The following is a 22079-nucleotide window of genomic DNA, read 5'->3' on the forward strand; positions in this document are numbered from 1 at the left end:
AAAAATGCATAAGAAATTTTCTTTGAGATGTTCACTAACATCACGTGCACACTTTTTATTCACACGAATTTTAAACATTCATAGGTATGTATGCACTATTTTTGTTTGGTAAAATAAAATGTTTAAATTTTGCTGCTAATTATTAATCTGAGAAAGCACAAAAAATCAAGAGTTAAAGTGGTAAAAACAATTGTAACTTAATTGCCAAATTGTATCAAAACGCACAATCTGGAAGCATAACGCTTGACTGATTTTTTTCTATCATTTTTATTAGAGTCAAATATCCATTTCCATTAATTATTTTTTGGATAAAAATATTTATTTATTCTTTAATTGGCAATATTGCCATTTTGTATTCATAAATTTATTTAAATGTTTCCCTGCTCAATTTGCTTAAATTTATAATTTATCCTCCATTTACAGCGATTGATTGCAGGATAATCCTCTGCGGATTTGTAATGAACGAATCGAACATTGTACAAGTGTCATTTAGCCGCTCGCGTATCGATCGTTTTCGCGCACACGCCATCTCGCAGCGGCGAGGATGAGGGAGACGGCGAGAGTTGTGTTCGCGACGCCGCGCTCTCCGATGGCTTGACTGTGGGCAAAACATTCCTCCACTCTCTTCTCAAAAAATGGCACCTGCTGAAAAATTCGCCGCCTAATCAAAATTCCTCTCCAAGGTTGGTTTCTGCGATCTCTGCATCCCTTTAAATTTCGCCCCCATCATTCGTGCTTCCTTCAGTAGTTTCTAATTTTGGCTTTTTCAACTAGAATCCACCACTTCTTAGATATTAATGTCACGTTTCTGTACAGTAAAGCCGTTTTTAATTGATTGTCCTGTTGAACGGCCGCGTCTCGCGATCAATGAATGGAGTAGCAAGTTTTACTCCAACACACTCGCAACCGTAACGCAGGTGCATTAAATTTTCATTCAAAAGATTGCTGATTCTGAAACGCCGCGACACACCCTTCGCGGAAATTATGCAAACTAGCGCGTGACTTGTATCGCAATTTTGTACTTATATGAAAAAATCCTTTAAAAATATTTTGATTGTTTAATATTTACACAAAAAGGATATTCATTATTGGTGAATGCAATAAAAAAATATAACTTTTTTCATAATCGAGATTTTTCATCAAATATTATTTTAAATTTTGCTATGTATAAATAAAATTTTTCGAGCTGTTTCGAAATTCTTTTTATAATCAAAGTTTTCCCTGAAATTCCTTTATTTTATGCAAGTTTATTATGTAATACAACCTCTTTAAATTATATAATTATTATTGAATTTTTGAAATAATTAGAAATGTATAATATATTTTTAGCTGTTCTTAATTTCTAATGGGGACGAGGTGACCCTGGTATGGCGATGGCATTAGCGTTCGACGCCGACAACTTCAGCGACGACGTGTTCGAGTCGCCGGACGAGGAGGAGCCGCCGACGCCCGCCGGCTTCCTCAGTGCCCCGCACAACTCTGCTTTGCCCAAAGCGCCTTCGCCCACGGGCTACCGGGACTACGTTGCCCCCGCCGAGGCCTTCATCCCCGCGTCGGCCAGCGCGGCCGCGCGAAATGCACCTGTGCACAAGGTACATTTTTTTAGATTCAAATTGCGGATATTTAAATTTCATAATCAATTTTTGTCAGACAATATTGCTGGGAGACAGTGGGGTTGGTAAAACATCCCTCCTGGTGCAGTTCGACACCGGAACGTTCAAAATGGGCACTTTTTCAGCCACCGTTGGAATTGGCTTCTCGGTAAGTTTCTGTTTTTGAAATTAATTTTAGAGAGTGGAATTAAATTTGAAGGATAAAAAAAAAAGAAAAATTCAACTGTGAAGAGGAGAAAAGGTTTTTGTCTTTTGCTTATTGAATTTATTTTTTAACTTCATGAGCTGAAGCAACAATCTAAATATTAGAAGATTATTGGAGAAAAAAATGAAAATAAAAAGGTTTCTCAAAATATTTCTCTATTTTTTTCCATTAAATTTTGAATTTCTCCCGTTTTGAATATTGGTTAAATTTTATGAATTACATGAAAAATTAAGTCTTTTAATTTGTTGCATCTTGTGGGATTTTGCGAATGTTCTATCCGCATTAATGAATTGCTTGGTTCGTTGTGAAAAACGTCGCTTTTGTTCTGGTCAGGGAAAGCGGCAACCGCCAGAGTACCGTTTATTGACGTTTACCAAGTGCGCTATGTTAATAATTGATTAGAACGTCGATGATTTGCACAAATCGTATCGCGATCGGTCTACCTGTTGCTATGGTGACCTTCTGGAGACGCAGGCGCTTCCAGAGCAAACGCGTTGGTCCTCGGTTTATTTTTGGACTAATCATTTCCAGACAGGTGCTCACCGTTTATTCCGACGCATTTCCCTACCCTCTCGGGAGCCTATTGTTGCATAATTTCAAAGGGAGCATCATCCGATAAAGCACCCTCGTTTCAGGTATTTTTGAAAATTGTCTCTATACTTTTTCTTCCGGATTTAATTACTTTTCTATTGTTTAATTCACCGATGCATAACAGAGCAATATGGATTTCCGTCAAGAGCCCTTGTGCCCTTTGCAAAGAGGTTCGAGGAACAACTCCGTGCGAAAAACGCCAAACGCCGGCCAAAGTGCTGCGGACGCGCCCGGCCAAAGCACAATTCTCGTCGGCCTGCCTCAGTGCGCGGTCTCGGCAAAGGTTTTCTTTAATTTTAAAGCAGAGTTCTTAAATTTTTGAAATTAATTTGCAAAGGTTCTTCTTTTGGGAGACTGCGGTGTGGGCAAAACTTGTCTCCTCGTGCGATTCCAAGACGGCCGTTTTCTCTACGGCTGCTACATTTCGACGGTCGGAGTCGACTTTCGGGTGAGAAAAAAGCGCCTGCTGTTTCCAATAGCAGGCCACCCGCGGTACATTGTGTCGTTGCCGGTTGTCTAGTTTGGTATCTGCAAAAGGCGTTCGCTGACCAGAACTTAGCCACACACACAAAATATATTATCAAAAGCAGGCAAAACCTACGAGGTTTAATTGATTTTATTTCACTTAATTTTTATAATCGATATCAATAATGTAAACTGTAAGTATATTTTGATTGAATGCGTCTAGAAACACACAAACTTGTTGCAGCTCAATTTAAGAAAATACAAAAAAATAATTATAAAATTTGAAAATATATGTTAAAAAATTTGAGTTCTATTTGAGTTAATTTAAAACTTTGATGATTTTTAGAGTAAAATTGTCACCGTGGACGAGGAAATGGTGAAGTTACAAATCTGGGACACGGCTGGACAGGAACGCTTTCGCAGTGTGACCCACGCGTATTATCGAGACGCACATGGTTGATCCATTAGAATTTAAATGAATTAACCATATTATTAATTTACATATTTTTTCCTGTCGCAGCCCTGCTTTTGCTGTATGACGTCACAAATAAAACAAGCTTTGACAATATTAGAGCTTGGCTGGGGGAAATTCGAGAGTACGCACAAGACGACGTTGTCATTCTGCTGTTGGGTGAGTCTAATTAATTACGGCGGAGGAATTTAATGTGATTCGATTGATTTCGCCAGGAAACAAGGCAGATTGCGAGAACCGGAAAATCAGGAGGGAGGAAGGCGAACGATTGGCGCGCGAGTATAACGTCATTTTCCTCGAAACTTCAGCCAAATCAGGACTGAACGTTGACCTCGCTTTCACTGCAGTAGCCAGGTACATATCTCTAGACCTAACAAATTAATAAATTATATTTTTCTTCTTCTCATTATTTAAATTTTTAGAGAGCTTTTGTCGAGAAGCACTTTGGGTCCTGATAAGGCGGCCGGCGGTGACGCGCCATTTAGTGTTCACGACTATGTTAGAGAGCATTCGGTGAGAGTAACCGAAAATGCCCCAGAGTCAAATTGTGTTAATTGCAATATATAATTTACATAGCCAATGCATGTGCAGCCTCAAAACGACCAAACCGAGTTTATATATCTCACGGCTGCTTTTACTAAAACTTGTCCAATAATTTGGTAAAAAGTTACTTTTATCTGTGCCAATATTCAAATTTTGCAAAAAAAGATCTCAAGACTCCGCTATTGCCTTTGCAGACAGTAGAGTAATTTCTGTGCTTACGGAGTATAAATATTTATCTTTGGCTCTCTATTAAAAATCCTCATAATGATGTTAACAATTAACGTATACATGGTAACAAAATATTTGCTGTTTAATTGAAAGAAAAAAAATCAATATTCATCATGTATCACTGTAATACAGATACATATCAAAACACGACAATTTGAAAGTTTTGATTTAGGCAGAGCTAAATAAACCTAGCCTTCATGTAAACGCAATCCATTAGAAAAGTACATTATCAAAGTCAGTAAGAAAAAATTGTTGAAAAATAAGTGAATGAAAAATACAAAACGCAAGACTAACTTTGGTTGTTGTTTCTTTCCTCAAAACCGAGGGCTGTCCGGAAAATTAATTCTAGCATTACATTTTTTAATATGAATCACTGAAGAATTTTTAATCTAGTTGAAAAGAAGCAAAGCCAAAAATATCATTGAGCATGTCATAATGTTTACTGCAATTTTATTTTTCTGCAATCACCAAACTATATATCATTGCAATTTTGTGCACATTTTTCTTGTTTAGAAATTAAGAGATACAGTTCTTTACATTGCTATTTTACTATTAACATTCAATTTGTAACACAAATAACAAGCAACGCTTGCATACTCTTTGTGGTAAAAATGCGTAAGTTGGAGTAGCAAAGCTATAAAATGTTTGGCTAAAAAAGGGGACAGAAAAGTCCCAAAACGTAAGTATTGGAAAAAAAACGGTATAATTAAAAAAAGGAAGCTTGCTCTTAAGGGGAGGAAAAGCAATAAGGACTAGACTCAAAAGTTAAAAGAAAGTCAGACTAAATGTATAGACAGCTACATGAAAGAATTAAAAATTATTACACATGAACTCTAGTTTTAAGTCACGTAATTCACTTCACAAAAGTAAATTATGCTGCTCTTTATTCTGGGAAACAGAGATGAAGGTCAGATGCACGCGCACTTGATTGCTTTGTGACGGAAGAAGCTTTACAAAAAGAATGAAATGCTACATAAAATATTAAAAGCGCATGTTATAAAGACCCTCATTTAAATGTTTTGGGGGCGAATTCCTTCACTTGCGTGTTACAAAAGTTATTTTTTGCCCTCAACAAAAATTCCGACTCATGACAAATAGCTAACCAATAAAACACTTTTTTATAATTGTTTTGAGAGGGCCTGTCACCTGATCTTCTATGACAAAGATCATCACATAGCAACCAGATTACCTCAACTAAGTACCAAATTGAAATGTTTATCATTGACTCATTCCATTTGAAATAAAGTTGCCTTTGGATAAAATTTGCTCGTTCAAACTCACAACAGTTGAAATGTGAATGAGAATTGCAGTTTAATGAATGAATTAAGAAGTGGCTGCTGATTCGGTCGAAAACTTCCATTTAAATGCTATGACACAAATTCATTTTTGACACGCACGCCACTCACACTTGTCGAAAATTCTTAATCTTTACGTTATATATCATGGACATGGAATGATTGAGAGGTAAAAAAGAAAAAATAAATTAAAAACTTTGTACAATATGTACAATATACAACAGCCAGCTGTGTTTCTGTTTATGACAGTGACCAGGTTGTTATTTGCAGCGTCGTCAGTAGTTTTTGTTTTGTTTTAAGTATTCCACTACTGTTTAGAATTACCTATGTGACATTTTCATTTATTATTTCTTGCCTCCTCCCCTTTGTAATTTAAGTCCCCTATCAGTCCAGTGTCTAAAAAGCGCATTCAGTTCTTTTTTTAACTGCGAACCTCGACAAAAATTTTCACGTATTAGGAATCTCTCGTTCAAAATGGCATAATCATGTTACATATCTGGCTCATCGTTAACAAGAGGAAAACATAGCATGTTATGCTGCAGCTCCAGCAGGATGCAAAAATTGCAACGGTCAGAGAGAGAAACAGAGAACTGGGCCATCCAAGGCATTTTGACATAAAACTCATTAGATGTGAAAGCAATGAATTAATTGCACTTAAAATTGAAAATTGTCATTAACTCTCGTTCGCAAGTTATTAAAGCTGAATTCTCATTGAGGCAAGGATTTTGTTTAGTTACCATAGCAGCGAGTACAAATATGAAAAAATGCAGTAGTGCATGTAGGTGGACACGATAAAAGTGCAATGGAGAATGACGAACTTCAAATTGTCTTGCTGCACTGGCCGTCTCAGCAGATTGCCATCTCCCATTTCGACGGGGAACTTTCCTGTGTTGTAAAAGTGCTGCAGAACATCGTCCTTTTGCTTGAACAAGTTGTACAGCCATTTTTTCATCCCTTCAGTGTCTGATGGGATCTAAAAAACAATTAGAGTTTGAAGAAAAGATAAATAACATTTTTGACATACTAGAATTATGACTCACCTGTTTAGTGTCGTAAATTTTGTAAAGGAAGAAAGTGTCTCTAGGTTCTTTGGAGCCAGTGACGATGTCCAGCAGACTGAGAGGTTTTCCGCTGGGGTAGGCAATGGTGATATCTAGGATGTACTTGAGACAAGGCTCGTCCGGAGGGATGATGACATGGTTGGACAAATTGGATAGAGGATCGACGCCTTCTTCCGCAGCTGAATTGTAGTCAAGAGTGCTGTCTAAGTGAACTGCGGGAGGGGCGAGGCTCTCAATGATGGCTTCCATAGCCCCAACACGAGGCAAAGTCACATTGCGTAGTTCGGAAAAGCCTATTAATTCAGCATTCTTTTCAAGATATCTGAAAAAAGGAAATTCTTTAATTAGTAAAAGTATATAATTTAAATTACGAAGATGTACCTGTTGCTTGCTTCACGTCTCTTGTGCAAAAAGCCACCCTCCGGAAACAAGATGAGCCACTTTCTATTTAAAGTCTTGTAGACCTTTTCTAAATGTCTCCTAAGAAGCTGCACACCTCTCTCCCTGTTTTCAGGACCCTTCAATAAAAACAATAAAATATTATTTGCATTTTGGAAAATAGCAAAACTACTAACGGAGAGAATGAAAAAATCGTCGTGGAAATAAGAAACAATGCCAAAATTGGTGTATTTGAAAACGCTGTCCATTATCCACATCAAGTTGGGCAGCACTCCCTCCTTTGCATTAAAACACCCCATCATCAAAGGTACGTCTGCCGTTGACTGGTGGTTAGCGATGACCAGAACAGTTTGATCCAGAATTCGAGTTACATCATCGCCAACTTCCACAACTGCAAAAATAACAAAATTTCCTCAATTTATTATTATTAATAATTTAGCAATAAAACATAGTTAAAAAAGGCAATATCGATATTTTTAAAATAGCACCTTAATGTTACACAAATTCAATTCCTTTTGGAAATAAATGTAGTTTATAGTTAAAAAAGTTGGGGGAAATATAATGTTATTTAGTTATTTTCAAACGTTAAGAAAAATTTAAATCCAATTTTAAACTTGTGGGGTATTTTATTGAAAAGGTTTTTGCTCTTTTATAGATAAATGTAAGGATTTTTTTCCAAATCATTTTGAAAATTTCAATATTGAATCAAATATAAACTTAGGGTGAAAACTAGGTTTTGTTCTTGCAAGAGTTTCTAACTGCAGTCAAATACAGCAATGATTGCTCTCACAACAGTTATCACCTATATTGAAGGAATCCACACGCAATCATGCGCCTGAATTGAGCATTTGTATCAAACAAAAACTTTGGATATAAAATTTACCACAACTCTGAAACGGGATTTTGTCTCACCATTGTAGCCGGACACCCAGCTCCAGCAGCCGACCATGGAGATCATCCAGTGGTAAATGAGGCCTTCGATTTTCCAGTACATGCTCGGTTTACATTTTTTCAGCGGGAACAACGTGAGCATCCACAGGGTGTGTGTAGGGAAGCAGTAGAGATTGTTGGCAATCACCCATATCGTCTTCAGGATGCCCCGACAGAAAACGTAGCTGCTGTAAAGCAACCCGCTGCAACTGAAAAACACCAAAAATTAATTCACTTTTCGCGCACAAGTTGAGAATTTACAAGGACAGCGCGTCCTGGAGGAGCAAGTGGTACTTGATCATCGTGCGACCGGCACATGCAGACTGCAGGTAAACTGGGTGCAAATCGGGAGCAGCATCTCAAGAGCGTAGATGCAATAGAAAGTAAGGAGCGCGGTGCATTGATACAAGTGCACTTGTGTCAAGGATGGCCACTCCATAATAGCAAGCGGTCAACTTGCCACACTCGTTGATCAATCGAGAAAGCTATTTACTCCAATTGCCCGATTTTATTTTATTATTAAATAAAATACTTCAGCATTAAATTTAATGTAGATAAGAAAGTTTAAAAAAAAATTCAAACACTGAATTGTTTTTATTTTATAATAAATTTAAAAAATCAAATTTATAAAAATGTACAAATTATCAATTAGCAAGAAATTGCATATTTTATTTACTTGACTGATAAAACGGTGTTCATTGTGTAATAATAGTCTGATAAGTGTTCGCCGTGCTTTCGTGAGAACGAGCGAGATGGTGTTCAAGTGGCTGCACAGAGCACAGAGAGGGGGAAATGTCCAAGGTTACGTTTGCAGGCTCTTAATGTGCAATGCTTGCCTGCATTATAATTATTGGCGATTAGATCGTTGAGCAACTAGTCAGAATTTAATAAAAACAACAAGACACCAAACCGTCTAGATTTTTTATGTATTAATAAAAATTAAGTATGAAAATTAGGTATTTTTTCCCTAAAAAGTTGTTGTTCAATAATTTTTACTAAAAAAAATACCTCAATATAAAATTAAATTTCTGAAATGAATTTAGAATGAAATAAACTTTTTTTTTAAATCTCGGCAAATTTAATTATGCAGTCGAGAGGAGTTCTTTTTCATCCTATTGTAAAGGCCTGTGTTGACTGAAGCCTTATAAGGTGCAAGTCCACGTGCAACAAAACCCAGAAGAATTTCAAAGGTCGAAATGTAATTACCACATCTGGTCCATGGCCGTGAGGTTCAGATTGACGATCTCAACAAAATTTGTACATCCTGTAAAAAAGATTCCTTGGCTCTCCTTATTTGCCTTCCGTGTAGTAATTTCATCTTGCTTCTCGTTTTCTAAACTGAAACACACAAAATCCATTTTTCAAATTAGTATAAATTCTTGCCACATTAATGTTATAATTTTTTCAGCATAAAAGCAACAAATTTATAGCACACCGTTCCGAGAAAACGGGGTAACCTTGAGCCCACAAGGATTATTATGATCCGCCAAGGTAAATCACGAAATTAAGGAGCCTCTCTTAAGGGCACATTTTAAACTCTAAAATCTCAGTTTTGGAAGACACAGGAATGTTGATGAAAAGAAAAGCCGGGATGTGAATCAGAAAAGTTGGGAAAATCTAGAGAGGTGCATTCGTTTAACTTATGCAACCGGGGAATGCAATTAATAACAGATCAGTGTGCCAGAAGGAAAAACTACCACCAATTCGAATAAAATAAATACAAAAGCAGTGTTTACAGCAGGGTAATTTCGTCGGCGAACGCTTCCGGGGGCTCGAAAATATCCGGAGCCATCGCTGCTTCGAGGAATAATGCCGAGCAAAACAAATCGAAACGGGTGGGAAGGCTGTGCGTGTGTGTCGGTCGACGAGCTGCCGGGTGAGAGAGATCGGAAGACCAACGCAGGCTGTCAAATTAACGAGCTGCACACCGAGCGGGCGAAAAGAGATTCGCAAGTGCGATGGTCAGTTTTAAGTCCCTTGCAAAACGCTGACTGGAATTCGGGCAGAGCGTTCGGCTCGACCAGGAGGAAGGGTGCACGAGGAGCGGGTTGCGGACAGGATCAATCGCGGCCGGTTCGACACACGGACATTGCCTACCTCATTTAAGTGTGGGCGAATTCACGTGCTTTCGCGATGACTCATGTGTCCACTCGACTCGACGCCCCGCTCTGGCCGCGCTAAGAGATCGTAACATCCAAATATTAATTAAAATATAAACAAATTAACTGCGCTCGAGGCTGAAAAAAGCGGAGCAAAGGTGCCGTTTGCGCAACCTCGCGCTCATCCTCCTCGTTGCACACCTCCCTGCTTTTCGCTTTTGGGGCGCCAATCGCACCAAACTGACACCACCGACCCCCCGGTTTCGAGGGTGAATTCTCGCCTTGGGGTCCGTTCTATCCGCGGAATTTGTGGCATGGTAATTCTTTAATGAAAAATGATCAAAATCGCCGTTTTTATTTTTCTCTAATCGCGGCTTCTTTCGTGAATGGAAGCCTTTCAGAATTTGAGACAATGGAAGTCGCCGTTTTGTTGGCAAAACTGCTCCTTTTCGCACTATCCTCGAGGCACGCCCCCTTGAGAAAATTTTTGCTCCAGATCCAAAGACCTCTTATCTCAGAGTTCAATTAAACTCGATTTTTTCACCTGGCAGGTGTTCCAGGCGAGATAAATCGTGTGCGTAGCGGGAGTGGGACAAATATTATTGCATTCTAATTGAACGAAAGGGGAGCAGACGCGATGGCTCTTTTATCAAACCGCATCTCGACTGGCTGCAGAGTGGCTGACCAGTTCAAGCTGGCACTCAATAAAACGACAGCCAGTCAATTTCGAACCAGCGCTGCAATCATGGTGAGGCTTATTGAATGATAGCGCAATTGCACATTTTTCTAACTCACAATAGATTACAAATTGAAGGATAATAGAGAGCACACGTATTAATTTAACATGCCAGGATGTTCACTTTGAATTAGAAAATTGCACCGCAGTGCTCTTTTGATTGAATTATGTAGTGAATTTTGAATTAATGAATTAATCTTTAATGCTTTCTGGCTTATTAACAAATAGCTGCATGAAATAGAATAACAATTCACTTAGATGTGAGCAATTCATTTAAAAATTAAAGTGAATTTTAAAATTTATGCCATAATAATTTTTTTTTACAAAATACGGATACATAATATGTACAAATTGTTTCTTGGTGCTCAATATATAAATACTGATTTTAATTATTATTCAGAGTCTTGTGTAATTTCAGTAATCCCTAAAAATTTATTTAATAATCTAAATAATTAAATTATTTTCTGGCTATAAATTTTTTCAACTACCTTTTATCATTGATTATTAATAGTTCTTTCAAAATTAAATATTCAAGAGATTAGACAAAAATTAATTTACGAAATATTGAAAAATTAATACATGGTTCCTGTTCACATTTTGTAATTACCTAAATTATCAAACTAAATTGATAAACTATTTACCAAGTTTTTTTTTTAACATCAGAGCTATGCCTTTTTTGTAGCACGCAAAAATCTTATCTACGTCTGACAAAAATCCTGAAAGAACCATATGGCCAAAGTCTCTTTTACAATGAAATAAATATTTTTTCTTCAAAATACAAATATTTTATAACTGCAAAAACTGTTGACAAATACGAGCAAAGTACTTACTCAAGCAAGCAGACTGTCTCCTCCTCTTGAACGTCATTGCTTTTCTGTTCGTCTCCGTCCATTGCGATGACCGTATCCTGTTTTAGACGATAGATTTGATAATGTGAGTGATTTAATTGAGAGTGCCAACCTTTCTTATCTTGCTCTCGATTGCCGTCACAGTCTGCACTCTTTGATCCTGGGTGTATCATATATTTTTTTAAAACAAAACTTTTAATCAGGATGTTTGTCCTATCAATTTATAATGTATTTTGACTGATGACACGAAGACCTCAAGATACACCCATAAAAAAATTATCTCGGTTTTAAAACTGTTAGCTTTTGAAATATAAAAAGCAAAGTTTGTTTGAATTTATGCATGGGTTTTATTCAAAACTGTTTTTTTAATAATAGTTAAAAATTGTTTTTAGGAGAAATATAGGTTGGAGAGGGACACTTTTGGCGAGCTGAAGGTTCCTGTGGAGAAATACTATGGCGCTCAAACAGTCCGATCGGTGATGAACTTTCCCATTGGCGGCGAAACGGAGCGAATGCCTGTGAGTTTTTAACAAATTCTCTCAAAATTTGGTTTTCATTGCATTTCTAAAATCAGGTCCCCGTCGTCACCGCAATGGGAATGCTGAAAAAGGCTGCGGCCCTCGTCAACAAGGAGTACGGACTGGACCCCAAAGTGGCTGACGCCATCAGCCAGGCGGCCGACGAAGTCATCAGTGGCAAACTGTACAAGGACCATTTCCCCCTTGTCATCTGGCAGACTGGGTCCGGAACCCAGACCAACATGAACACCAACGAAGTCATCAGTAATCGTGCCATTGAAATCATGGGTGGAGAACTCGGAAGCAAAACTCCCGTCCACCCCAATGACCACGTCAATAAGAGCCAAGTGTGTTGAAATTGTTTAATTTCAATGTTTTATTTATCATAATCAAAAAGTGTTGAGTTGAATTATATTATATTGGAACATATCTGCATTTCACATTTATTAATTGAATAAAAAATGTTGTTTCAGAGCTCAAACGACACTTTCCCGACTGCTATGCATGTTGCTGTTGCCGTTGAAGTCCAGAAAACTCTCTTGCCAGGACTGAAGGCTCTGCACGACTCACTAGATGCGAAAGCAAATGAATTTAAAGACATCATCAAAATTGGCAGAACCCACACCCAGGTTTTATTTTTCAAATCAATCTTTAAAAATTGTTCCAACTGATTTTTTAAGGATGCAACACCTTTGACTTTGGGTCAAGAATTTAGCGGCTACGTCCAGCAGATCAAGTTCGGCATTGACAGAATCAATGCCTGCCTCCCAAGGCTGTACCTCCTGGCTGCTGGCGGCACTGCTGTCGGAACTGGTCTGAATACAAGAATAGGATTTGCTGAGAAGGTTGCTGCTAAGCTGGCAGAGTTGACTGGTAATTTATTTTTCTCAAAATGATGATTGAAGTTTATAAAAATGTCCTTCAGGTCTTCCTTTTGAAACTGCCCCCAACAAATTTGAAGCCTTGGCTTGCCACGACGCAATGGTTGAAGTTTCCGGCGCGCTCAACACAATTGCCTGCAGCTTCATGAAAATTGCCAACGACATTAGATTTCTTGCCTCTGGACCCCGTTGTGGTCTCGGTGAACTGAGCTTGCCTGAAAACGAACCTGGAAGCAGCATCATGCCTGGTAATAAAACACTATTGTTAAGCAATTTATTCATTTAATTGCTTATATTCAGGAAAGGTTAACCCAACTCAGTGTGAGGCCATGACTATGGTCGCTGCCCAGGTTATGGGAAATCACGTCGCAGTGACGATTGGAGGCAGCAACGGCCACTTCGAGTTGAACGTCTTCAAACCCATGATGGTCGCAAACGTCCTCAGGTAGTTAATGAAACTCCATATTGGGAATTTAACTTCATGAAATTTTGTTTCAGATCTATTCGTCTGCTTGGTGATGCAGCCAACGCCTTCACCACCAATTGCGTTGTTGGCATTGTGGCCAACAAGGAGCAAATTCATAAACTTCTCCACGAGTCTCTTATGCTGGTCACTGCTTTGAATCCTCACATCGGCTACGATAAGGTATATTTTCTATAACAAATAAATTAAATGGAGAATAAATGACACATTTCTTCAGGCTGCGAAAATTGCAAAAACTGCACACAAGGAAGGTTCTACCTTGAAAGCTACAGCCTTGAAACTTGGATACCTGACAGAGGAGCAGTTCAACGAGTGGGTCAAGCCAGAAGACATGTTGGGCCCCAAGTAAATTTGTTTTTGCTTGTGTACATACATTTGGGAAAATTGAAATAATAATATTAAACAACACTTAAGGTACATTCATGGAGTATTTCTTACTATTGTACCTCTATCCTATCGTCATGCGTTAATTTTTATATGAAGTTATCATACAAGTTTTTATTGGCTTGTAATCATTATTATGTTGTTTGCTGCATGCTTGGATTGCCTATTGGCACGATGAAAACGTCTTGGTTCAGGCTTCTGTCCTGATCCAGGGAGCATGTGATCTTGTGTACAAAAACTGGTCAAGATTAGTGGTCACAGCCCAGCTCAGGCTGGCCACTGAGCATTATTTAAAGACAAGTTCAACATCAATAAGGAATTAGCAATAGCAATATGTAAATGTAAAGCCGCTGTGCAAGACAGGGCACACGTTTTAATCTGTGCCGTTCTTTTTAACCAAATTGACCGTCTGCAAGTTCTGAGCAGGACAGAAAAAGAATCCCAACTCTATGGGATTGCTCGAAAAATTAATACCTGCAGCTAAACATATTTGACAGAAAAAAAATGTTCAGCACATATAACGCATTGCAGGGCCAGTATATGTTGCGATCTATTTTGTGTCAATTTGCAAAAATTATACTTTTGTGATTGTGATCAATAAAATAAGGAAAATTTAACTTAACTACGGCAGTGATGGATTTACACAATCTGTGTGACCCCTAGAAACTTTATTCTATTTGGTAGCCCCCTGACCAAACCCCGTTTATTATTATTACGATTATTACAAATTATATATATATTATAATATAAATATTTTGTCATGGTAGACCGAAAGGATATCGTGAGGAATAAAAAGAAAAAGTTGGATTTTGGGAACTAATTTTCAATTCTTGTTAATATTAATTATTTTTGATGCTCTTCATGCGCTTTTCAGCTTTCAGCATAAAATAACCAATATTAAATCTATTTTAATTCCATGAAATATTTTAATGAAAAGAGTGAGGTGTGGTGTAGAGAAACTAAAAGAAAAATAGTAAAATTTGGCTTAAAATGATCGCCTGATCGAAATATTATATATAACATTTTTAGGTGCCTGACTGAGATTTTGATCAAATTTGGCATGTCAATTAGTATCCTAAAGTAGAGGCCAGAATTAAATTATTAGCTGCTGAAATGCATTTTTCACCCCCAAAAGAAGGTTTAAAGTTTACCATAAAAATAGTCTGGCATCAGTTCTACACCAGATTTGAACCAAGGGTCAATTTCTGTCATATAGAATGGTGCCATTTTCATTTATGTTTCGTTTTCATGAATATATATAAATAAATTTTTAATTTTTTTTTAAAGTTTTTCCTTAAAAAAGTTTTTTAAAATTTGGAATTAGTTCAGACCTGGTTCAAAAATAGTACGTAACTAGTGCAGAACCGGTTCAGCTGTTCTGGCATCAGTTCTACACCAGTTTTGAACCAAATCCAAACCAGATTTGAACCAAGGGTCAATTTCTGTCATATAGAATGGTGCCATTATCATTTATGTTTCGTTTTCATGAATATTTATAGAAATGAATTTTTAATTTTTTTTTTTAAATTTTTTCCGAAATTTTTTTTTTTTAAATATGGAATTACTTCAGACCTGGTTCAAAAATAGTACGTAACTAGTGCAGAACCGGTTTGAAACTGATTTGAGCCAAGGGTTAATTTCTGTCATATAGAATGGTGCCATTTTCATGAATATATAGAAATAAATTTTTAATTTTTTTACTTTTTCCTTAAAAAAGTTTTTTAAAATTTGGAATTAGTTCAGACCTGGTTCAAAAATAGTACGTAACTAGTGCAGAACCGGTTCAGCTGTTCTGGCATCAGTTCTACACCAGTTTTGAACCAGATCTAAACCTGATTTGAACCAAAGGTTAATTAATTTGCTACCACACTGTGGTACCACAATTTGCTACCACACTGTGGTACTACAATTTGCTACCACACTGTGGTACCACAATTTGATAACAAAATGTGGTACCACAATTTACCACCAAACTGGTACCACATTTTGCTACCACAATGTGGTACCAAATTTTTTTTATCACAATTTCGTACCAAATTTGAGATAATAAATAATGTCACATACAGCTGAACCGGTTCTGCACTAGTTACGTACTATTTTTGAACCAGGTCTAAACTAATTCTAAATTTTAAAAAACTTTTTTTAAGGAAAAACTTAAAAAAAAAAATTTTATTTCTATATATTCATGAAAATGGCACCATTCTATATGACAGAAATTAACCCTTGGTTCAAATCAGGTTTAGTTTTGGTTCAAAACTGGTGTAGAACTGATGCCAGAACAGCTGAACCGGTTCTGCACTAGTTACGTACTATTTTTGAACCAGGTCTGAACTAATTCCAAATTTTAAAAAACTTTTTTAAGGAAAAACTTTAAAAAAAATTAAAAATTTATTTATATATATTCATGAAAACGAAACATAAATGAAAATGGCACCATTCTATATGACAGAAATTGACCCTTGGTTCAAATCTGCGGTGTAGAACTGATGCCAGACTATTTTTATGGTAAACTTTAAACCTTCTTTTGGGGGTGAAAAATGAATTTCAGCAGCTAATAATTTAATTCTGGCCTCTACTTTAGGATACTAATTGACATGCCAAATTTGATCAAAATCTCAGTCAGGCACCTAAAAATGTTACCTTGTTAGATGCACTTTCGCATGAAATGCAGTTTCATCCTCATTATTGACCACTGTCGCGGCCTCGTCTAAATGAGGAAAACTGCGTAAACTTGATCTGATTAGGTTGCTGTTTAACCGCAATATAAATAACGTCTTTTTCAGGGCAATATAATCGGGTTTAGTTCAATCGTGTAATCTCCTCGTTTTCAAAATGGTTTAATTTGATAGAACACTGTTTTTGTAACAAATTTTGGAATTATTACTTTTTTTTAGCGCAGCGCTCATGAGCGCAAAGAGCGCTCTGCCCTTGCATGGACGCGAGCTTTATATTATGCATTTTTATTCATTTATTTGAGCATAAAATATACCTAGTCATTAATTTTTTCCTAATAAATCGATGGACGGAAACCTCCCTTGCGCCCTGCTTGTGCCCACTGTTCTCTTCAAAAAGAGAAAAACTTGGATTTGATAATGCTGCTGGGTATTTTTTAAACGTGATAAATGATTACATTATTTTTTGTTTGCGGCTTTGCGCCGTTCAAAGGAGTTCAAATGTCAGAGATCAGATTATTTGAAGCAAAAAACGCCCGGTCAATTTGGGATTTCCAAGCCATCAAATTACGTCACGCGGCCGCGTGATTAAAAATAATTACCACCATCCTCTCGATATATAAAATCTCTAAATCGCAAACGAAATTCATTTTAGTCATTTCAGCTCTCAGAGCAGTTCAGTCCTCTAGTTGATTGTGATTGTCCTAGGTACATCCCATTGGGTCACTCACGTCGGTTTCTCTACAAATAATTTGAGAATGTGAGTTTTGAAAGCTACATATTCTCAATTCTTAACATTTCCTGACTCCATTTTTCATTTTAATAATTTGGCTTAGTGCAGTGCTATTGAATTACATTTTTTATATTCTCCCAGAGAAAAAGTTGCTCTTATTCTACCTTTATCGATATCATTTCAATAATTATTCTTTAAATTATCAGTTTATTTATTCTCTTGGCAGGACATTAAACAACAAGACCAGCCAAAAAGGCTCGGCTCAACCAAATTTAACCTTCACACTCACACGGTACAAGATGATTTTTATTTTATCATATATACTACATAATTTACCATGTGTGACATTTGTTTAAAATTTTTGCTAAAAAAAGAATTAAGGAACAAGAAAATTTTTTAATCCATAAGTATCTCGTATGTTTTAGCAAAATTATTGCTAGAGTGGTGGTGCCGTTTGTTCAGAAAATTCCTTTCTCTTCAAATAAATTGTAAACGAAATGCGATGTAAAAATTTGGAAAAAAAATGTATTGAAACTATCCTGATCAATAAAAATTAAAAGCACGAAAAAGAAAGTTTAATTAACTCTCGAATAATTTTTTTATTCAGTAGAAGACATATTTAATTTTATTAACTTATAATTATGTACTTGTACAGGTCCAGCCGATTAATTGAGCTTATCGGTTGGTGCTCATTTTAACTTATACAAACTAAGATCGGGAGGGCATATCAATAATCACAACTTCTTAATCCTCAGTAAAAATAAGAGCCCATATTTATTAAAAATAATAAGTGTATATTATGTAGTTTTCTTTGTTCTATTATCTCTATCTAATCGAAATACTGATCAAAATTATCATATATTTTTTTTATTGCATTTTGAATTAGTTAAAGTTCTCATTTTTTTTTGGAAATGGCTATTGTTAGAGAATGCTTAATTACTTTATTTTACATCAATTCTCTATGAACTATTGCTAAAATTATATTTTTTTTTTTAATAAGGAAGAAATAATTTTTTTAAATGTTTCAGATGTTGGCAGCAGTTCAATGGCTGTTGATTTTGCACTTACTCCTAGGTATAAATTTGATGTTTTTAATACAAATTGTCATCATGGTTCATATAATCTTCATCTTTCCTCTTGTTAATTTATTCTTTATTTCATTAATTGGCACCAAATCACCAACAATATACTGACGTTAGTCCTTCTGGCATTTTTTTTTTATATGGGTATATTGTGCTAAAATGCCAGAGAATGATAAAAACAAATCATTATAATTATTATTTTTTCTCCGTCGATCCAAATTGGCAAAAATATAAATTTTTTAATTGTGGAAACGCAATAACGCGAGCCCACCACTCCAAAGTATTAATTCAAAACAATTTAAATGTAATCTTAGTTTATTTGCAACTTATTGTCATATTTTTTATGATTCCTGCTGTCGTCCATAATTAACTTCAGAAGTTTTGAAGCAAAGCTTGATACATTTTAAATGACAAATATGCAACAATAATAATTTTAACTTCTACTGATACATATATATTGCCAGCAGAAATGTCACAAAATGCATATTTCTCAAGCCCACACCCTCAAAATAACATTCTTTAAATAATTTATAATTTTTTTACAGTACTTCCTAGGAATGCAATCGCCTTTGAGGTATGTATTTTACTAATATGTGTACTGTATATGCATGTTACTGCTATAGGGTTGCTCAATGGGCCGTTATAGCTCATTGGAACTCATTAGCCACGAAGTGATAGTGATAACTTTTTTTTAATATTTTTTCAATCAAATGAGTTTTCTATTTTGCATGAGAAAAATCTGTTAAAATAAATTAAATGAAAATATTCTAATGAAAATATTTTACAGGATGCGGAAAAAGAAGCTGAGGCACTTAATTTAGATGAACTATTGTCAAAAGGTGAATATGTGGTGGACTTGGATAGGTTAAACTACACAAAAGTAATTGCAATTATCGGTATGTCCGGGACCGGCAAAAGTACTTTCAAAAAACTCTTCCTGAAGAATCCAACGCTGCAGATGGTCAGAGCTGGAACAAGTAGAAATAAGTTTCTATTTTCCGACGGAGGAGACAAAATCAGCTCGGTAAATGAGACTCATAAATCTAAAACCTTGATACCCAACACAGTAATGGACCCCAGTTCAGGAGCTCTCCTTATCGATTGCCCTGGCTTCAGTGACACGAGAGGAGTGGCTGAAGAAATTGCAGCCAGTTTCATGACAAAGAAAATTCTGGACAAGGCCAAAGAGGTCAAATTCATTGTGATGGAGAACCACCCCGGACTCACCGCAGGTGGTGACAGATACACCATAAGGACGATGCTGCGCCACCTTGCCAAATTCTTGCCTGACATCGATCGCATCAAAGACTCCATTGCGTTAATTGCAAACAAAGCACAGCGAGATGAGCATTCGTCAATTCAGGAAGATGAAAGAGATGTTACGCACGAACTACAAAGCTTTAGAAATGGTTTAACGGAGCCTATAAATAAGGGTTCATTTCTTAGCCTGGATGAAATTAACAAAATGAAAAAGTTGATCGATATTTTCATACGTGGAGGCCGTGGCAATAATATCGCAATCATTTACAAGCCAAACAAAGAGGGCAGTCCCTGGGATATTGACTTCATGAACGAGTGCCACGAAGATCTGAAAGACTTAGTAGAAAACAAGTTGAAGTTCTCCAACAACATAGGATTGGAATACAACTACAGCATAAGCGCCGAGAGCATCGCTCTCATTAAAGACGACTTGATTCCTATCAAAACCGAGCAAATTAGTACGTCCGCTTCCGAGTGCCTGGATTCGATTTTGGAACAGTTGAAACAAAAAATTCATTTAGAACGTTCAATTCTAAAGAAAATAGATTTTATTGAAAATACGATGAAAGTTGTTCTCACTCACCAAAACGTTTCCAATTTATACTATGTCGATTTTTTCTTTGAAGTGACAAACTCTACTAGTTTAACTGTGAATGATGGCGCACTGAAAAAAATTAAAGCGTGGGAAGAAATTTTGCAATTTTTTTTCCAAATGGCTCGGTTTTCCCCAATTCGCTATTCATCCCAACTAAAAAGAGTCATAAAATTCAAATTGATTCAGCCCTTGACGGAATACAACAAGTATTACACATTCTTAAAAAATTTGAACACATCACTGGATACTGCTGAAGCCCATCTGAACCGAGAGGACTTCAAAATGTCTGTAAACCTTGCGAAAGGCATTGATTCAACCAGTGAATTTTCAAATGTGATCCTTCAATTAGGCACTCTGAAATACGAAGTATCTGACGCCAAAGCGCTCATTTCCATGAATTCCATCACTAAGGAAATGTACGCCGAGTTGAACACTGTACTGAGGGATCATCTGAATTACGTATTGGAGAGAGAATATAACACACGTACTAAGGGGCTGACTGTAAAAGGAAAAGCGATCATCTTAAGCGAAGTTAAAGCTATACTTCAAATGTATCCTGAAGCCAAGAGCATAAAGATTTTTGCATGGCACAAAATATTTATAGACGGAAACTTTCAGTTGTCCGACACTAACCTTGCAATTGTTGCTCCCTTGATAGATGTCCTTGTCCCAACTCACATCACAAGCACTGGAAGTGACGCTGTAGGTGCAGCTGAAGCAGGGAAAAACTCGGGTCATATTTTCATCACCACATTGGAAATACAGAATCCAAGCCGATGGAGCATAAGTACCACTGGAGGAAAAGGAGGGAAAGGCACAAAGGGAACAGATGGTGCCTGCGAGTTTCCTAGTAGCCACCCTAGTTTTTCGATTAATTTTGAAGACGCATTTTATGACAAGATCTTTACAAAACTCAGTAAAACGAAATACAAGTATGAAAAACTAATTGATAAAGAATGGAGGACGGGTACCTTTTTTATGTTTAAATATCATCATAAATTAAACCTAAAGATTACTGACCCTTCATATACAACAAAACCTGCTACTAATGGTGGACCAGGAGGCTCCGGTGGGCATCCAGGGAAGGTTGAAATCAAAAGCAAAAAACTAGCTTCTCTTGCCATTGACAGGAAAAATGGCGCCAACGGCATTGTAGGCGATCCCGGTCAAATAATAACTTGTTTTCAGCAGATTCCATTTGTGTTGATGGAGTTTGAAGGCACCGAAAATAGAAATACGTTCACCAAAGATCAAGGAATAAGATTTAATAGTAAGGTAGAATCCAAAAACACGGAATATACTAGTAACAATGTGGCACCGATCTATTACAATCCTTATGCTGGAGTTAAACCTTCTCAAGGTAATCAACCGTTGGAAATTCCTTCCACCCAAATCATTGATGAATACATTAATTTGTCATCCACTGTTAACTATAATAGAGATTTTGTGAATTTTATTAAAAAATAATAACCTGAATCATGCTTTTCTGGGCGGGGTTACTTTATTTGCTTTAACATTTAACATTAGAATCTTTAATATGTTGCGCGTGTTTAATCAGAAATAAAATAATTCTCTCAAAGAAATCTTTTTGTTTCATTCATTATTCTCAATATATATATTTTTCTTTGTTCATTTCACAGAGAGATTTTAATGTTTTCAAATTTCGTTAACCAGCCTTTTTTTCGCGATTAACATCTGGCAGCACCCTTATTGCAGCCCCAATTAAGACAAAAATTTTGAAACTGGTTTAGAAATTAATCTTTGTTCAAAACATAGCTGCCAATCTAAATTTTTTTAGCTCTGCATATCGGAAAAACAAAGTTCCTGTGATCATATATAAAAAGAAATAATAATTATATGAAAGCTAGAGTTTCAATAGCTTTATTTTGCTCTCATCCAATTATTGTAAGATTAAAATTGCAATTAAACCAGGAATGGCCAAAGATGCCGAAAGTTTCTCCAAATATTCAAAAATTTGATATAAA

At 36.4% G+C, this 22079-nt stretch overlaps 4 protein-coding genes across 10 annotated transcripts; 3 read left to right on the top strand and 1 right to left on the bottom strand.

The window, feature by feature from the left end:
- The first annotated feature begins 545 nt into the window (after window positions 1–545).
- Window positions 546–4719, top strand: LOC132199871 (ras-related protein Rab-37-like). 3 transcript variants are annotated; one of them, XM_059624935.1, is made up of 8 exons: window positions 546–683; window positions 1330–1592; window positions 1651–1761; window positions 2747–2857; window positions 3221–3329; window positions 3395–3505; window positions 3562–3700; window positions 3769–4717. In XM_059624935.1, exons 2-8 carry the CDS (start codon window positions 1368–1370, stop codon window positions 3911–3913), a joined length of 951 nt encoding a protein of 316 aa, XP_059480918.1. In that variant the 5' UTR covers window positions 546–683; window positions 1330–1367; the 3' UTR covers window positions 3914–4717. The 3 variants fall into 3 exon arrangements, with proteins under 3 accessions (XP_059480918.1, XP_059480916.1, XP_059480917.1); XM_059624933.1 differs by lacking the exon at window positions 2747–2857 and having other exon boundaries at window positions 3769–4714; XM_059624934.1 differs by lacking the exons at window positions 546–683; window positions 1330–1592; window positions 1651–1761 and adding an exon at window positions 2525–2692 and having other exon boundaries at window positions 3769–4719.
- Window positions 4551–11606, bottom strand: LOC132199866 (acyl-CoA:lysophosphatidylglycerol acyltransferase 1-like). 3 transcript variants are annotated; one of them, XM_059624923.1, is made up of 7 exons: window positions 11468–11606; window positions 9009–9140; window positions 7785–8011; window positions 7049–7263; window positions 6855–6991; window positions 6453–6795; window positions 4551–6385 (listed from the first exon to the last, which is right to left on the bottom strand). In XM_059624923.1, exons 1-7 carry the CDS (start codon window positions 11527–11529, stop codon window positions 6146–6148), a joined length of 1356 nt encoding a protein of 451 aa, XP_059480906.1. In that variant the 5' UTR covers window positions 11530–11606; the 3' UTR covers window positions 4551–6145. The 3 variants fall into 3 exon arrangements, with proteins under 3 accessions (XP_059480906.1, XP_059480908.1, XP_059480907.1); XM_059624925.1 differs by lacking the exon at window positions 11468–11606 and adding an exon at window positions 9900–10116; XM_059624924.1 differs by lacking the exon at window positions 11468–11606 and adding an exon at window positions 9539–9885.
- LOC132199865 (fumarate hydratase, mitochondrial-like) lies at window positions 9745–13785 on the top strand. 2 transcript variants are annotated; one of them, XM_059624922.1, is made up of 9 exons: window positions 9745–9763; window positions 11878–12003; window positions 12060–12350; window positions 12477–12632; window positions 12684–12876; window positions 12929–13132; window positions 13185–13329; window positions 13383–13530; window positions 13586–13785. In XM_059624922.1, exons 1-9 carry the CDS (start codon window positions 9761–9763, stop codon window positions 13715–13717), a joined length of 1398 nt encoding a protein of 465 aa, XP_059480905.1. In that variant the 5' UTR covers window positions 9745–9760; the 3' UTR covers window positions 13718–13785. The 2 variants fall into 2 exon arrangements, with proteins under 2 accessions (XP_059480905.1, XP_059480903.1); XM_059624920.1 differs by lacking the exon at window positions 9745–9763 and adding an exon at window positions 10349–10649.
- Window positions 13786–17063: 3278 nt separating this feature from the next.
- On the top strand, window positions 17064–21830 carry LOC132199880 (uncharacterized). 2 transcript variants are annotated; one of them, XM_059624955.1, is made up of 5 exons: window positions 17073–17184; window positions 17384–17449; window positions 18186–18231; window positions 18785–18813; window positions 19027–21830. In XM_059624955.1, exons 3-5 carry the CDS (start codon window positions 18186–18188, stop codon window positions 21559–21561), a joined length of 2610 nt encoding a protein of 869 aa, XP_059480938.1. In that variant the 5' UTR covers window positions 17073–17184; window positions 17384–17449; the 3' UTR covers window positions 21562–21830. The 2 variants fall into 2 exon arrangements, with proteins under 2 accessions (XP_059480937.1, XP_059480938.1); XM_059624954.1 differs by lacking the exon at window positions 17384–17449 and having other exon boundaries at window positions 17064–17184; window positions 19027–21829.
- Window positions 21831–22079: the final 249 nt, after the last annotated feature.

This window comes from Neocloeon triangulifer, unplaced genomic scaffold (assembly GCF_031216515.1).
Source record: "Neocloeon triangulifer isolate White Clay Creek 2 clone unplaced genomic scaffold, ASM3121651v1 ptg000014l, whole genome shotgun sequence".
In the NCBI taxonomy this organism is placed as follows: Eukaryota; Metazoa; Arthropoda; class Insecta; order Ephemeroptera; family Baetidae; genus Neocloeon; species Neocloeon triangulifer.

What these genes read in the sequence shown, in the direction of transcription:
- LOC132199865 (XM_059624920.1), top strand. Translation starts at nt 10,539, where the DNA reads ATGGCTCTTTTATCAAACCGCATCTCGACTGGCTGCAGAGTGGCTGAC. An exon ending in GAACCAGCGCTGCAATCATG is followed by an intron (nt 10,650 to 11,877) that starts GTGAGGCTTATT and finishes AATTGTTTTTAG; the next exon opens with GAGAAATATAGGTTGGAGAG. An exon ending in CTCACATCGGCTACGATAAG is followed by an intron (nt 13,531 to 13,585) that starts GTATATTTTCTA and finishes ACATTTCTTCAG; the next exon opens with GCTGCGAAAATTGCAAAAAC.
- LOC132199880 (XM_059624954.1), top strand. Translation starts at nt 18,186, where the DNA reads ATGTTGGCAGCAGTTCAATGGCTGTTGATTTTGCACTTACTCCTAG. An exon ending in GATTTTGCACTTACTCCTAG is followed by an intron (nt 18,232 to 18,784) that starts GTATAAATTTGA and finishes ATTTTTTTACAG; the next exon opens with TACTTCCTAGGAATGCAATC. An exon ending in GGAATGCAATCGCCTTTGAG is followed by an intron (nt 18,814 to 19,026) that starts GTATGTATTTTA and finishes AATATTTTACAG; the next exon opens with GATGCGGAAAAAGAAGCTGA.
- LOC132199866 (XM_059624923.1), bottom strand. Translation starts at nt 11,529, where the DNA reads ATGGACGGAGACGAACAGAAAAGCAATGACGTTCAAGAGGAGGAGACA. An exon ending in GAGACAGTCTGCTTGCTTGA is followed by an intron (nt 9,141 to 11,467) that starts GTAAGTACTTTG and finishes TGTGTGTTTCAG; the next exon opens with TTTAGAAAACGAGAAGCAAG. An exon ending in AGACGTGAAGCAAGCAACAG is followed by an intron (nt 6,796 to 6,854) that starts GTACATCTTCGT and finishes TCCTTTTTTCAG; the next exon opens with ATATCTTGAAAAGAATGCTG.
- LOC132199871 (XM_059624935.1), top strand. Translation starts at nt 1,368, where the DNA reads ATGGCGATGGCATTAGCGTTCGACGCCGACAACTTCAGCGACGACGTG. An exon ending in GAAATGCACCTGTGCACAAG is followed by an intron (nt 1,593 to 1,650) that starts GTACATTTTTTT and finishes AATTTTTGTCAG; the next exon opens with ACAATATTGCTGGGAGACAG. An exon ending in CGGTCGGAGTCGACTTTCGG is followed by an intron (nt 2,858 to 3,220) that starts GTGAGAAAAAAG and finishes GATGATTTTTAG; the next exon opens with AGTAAAATTGTCACCGTGGA.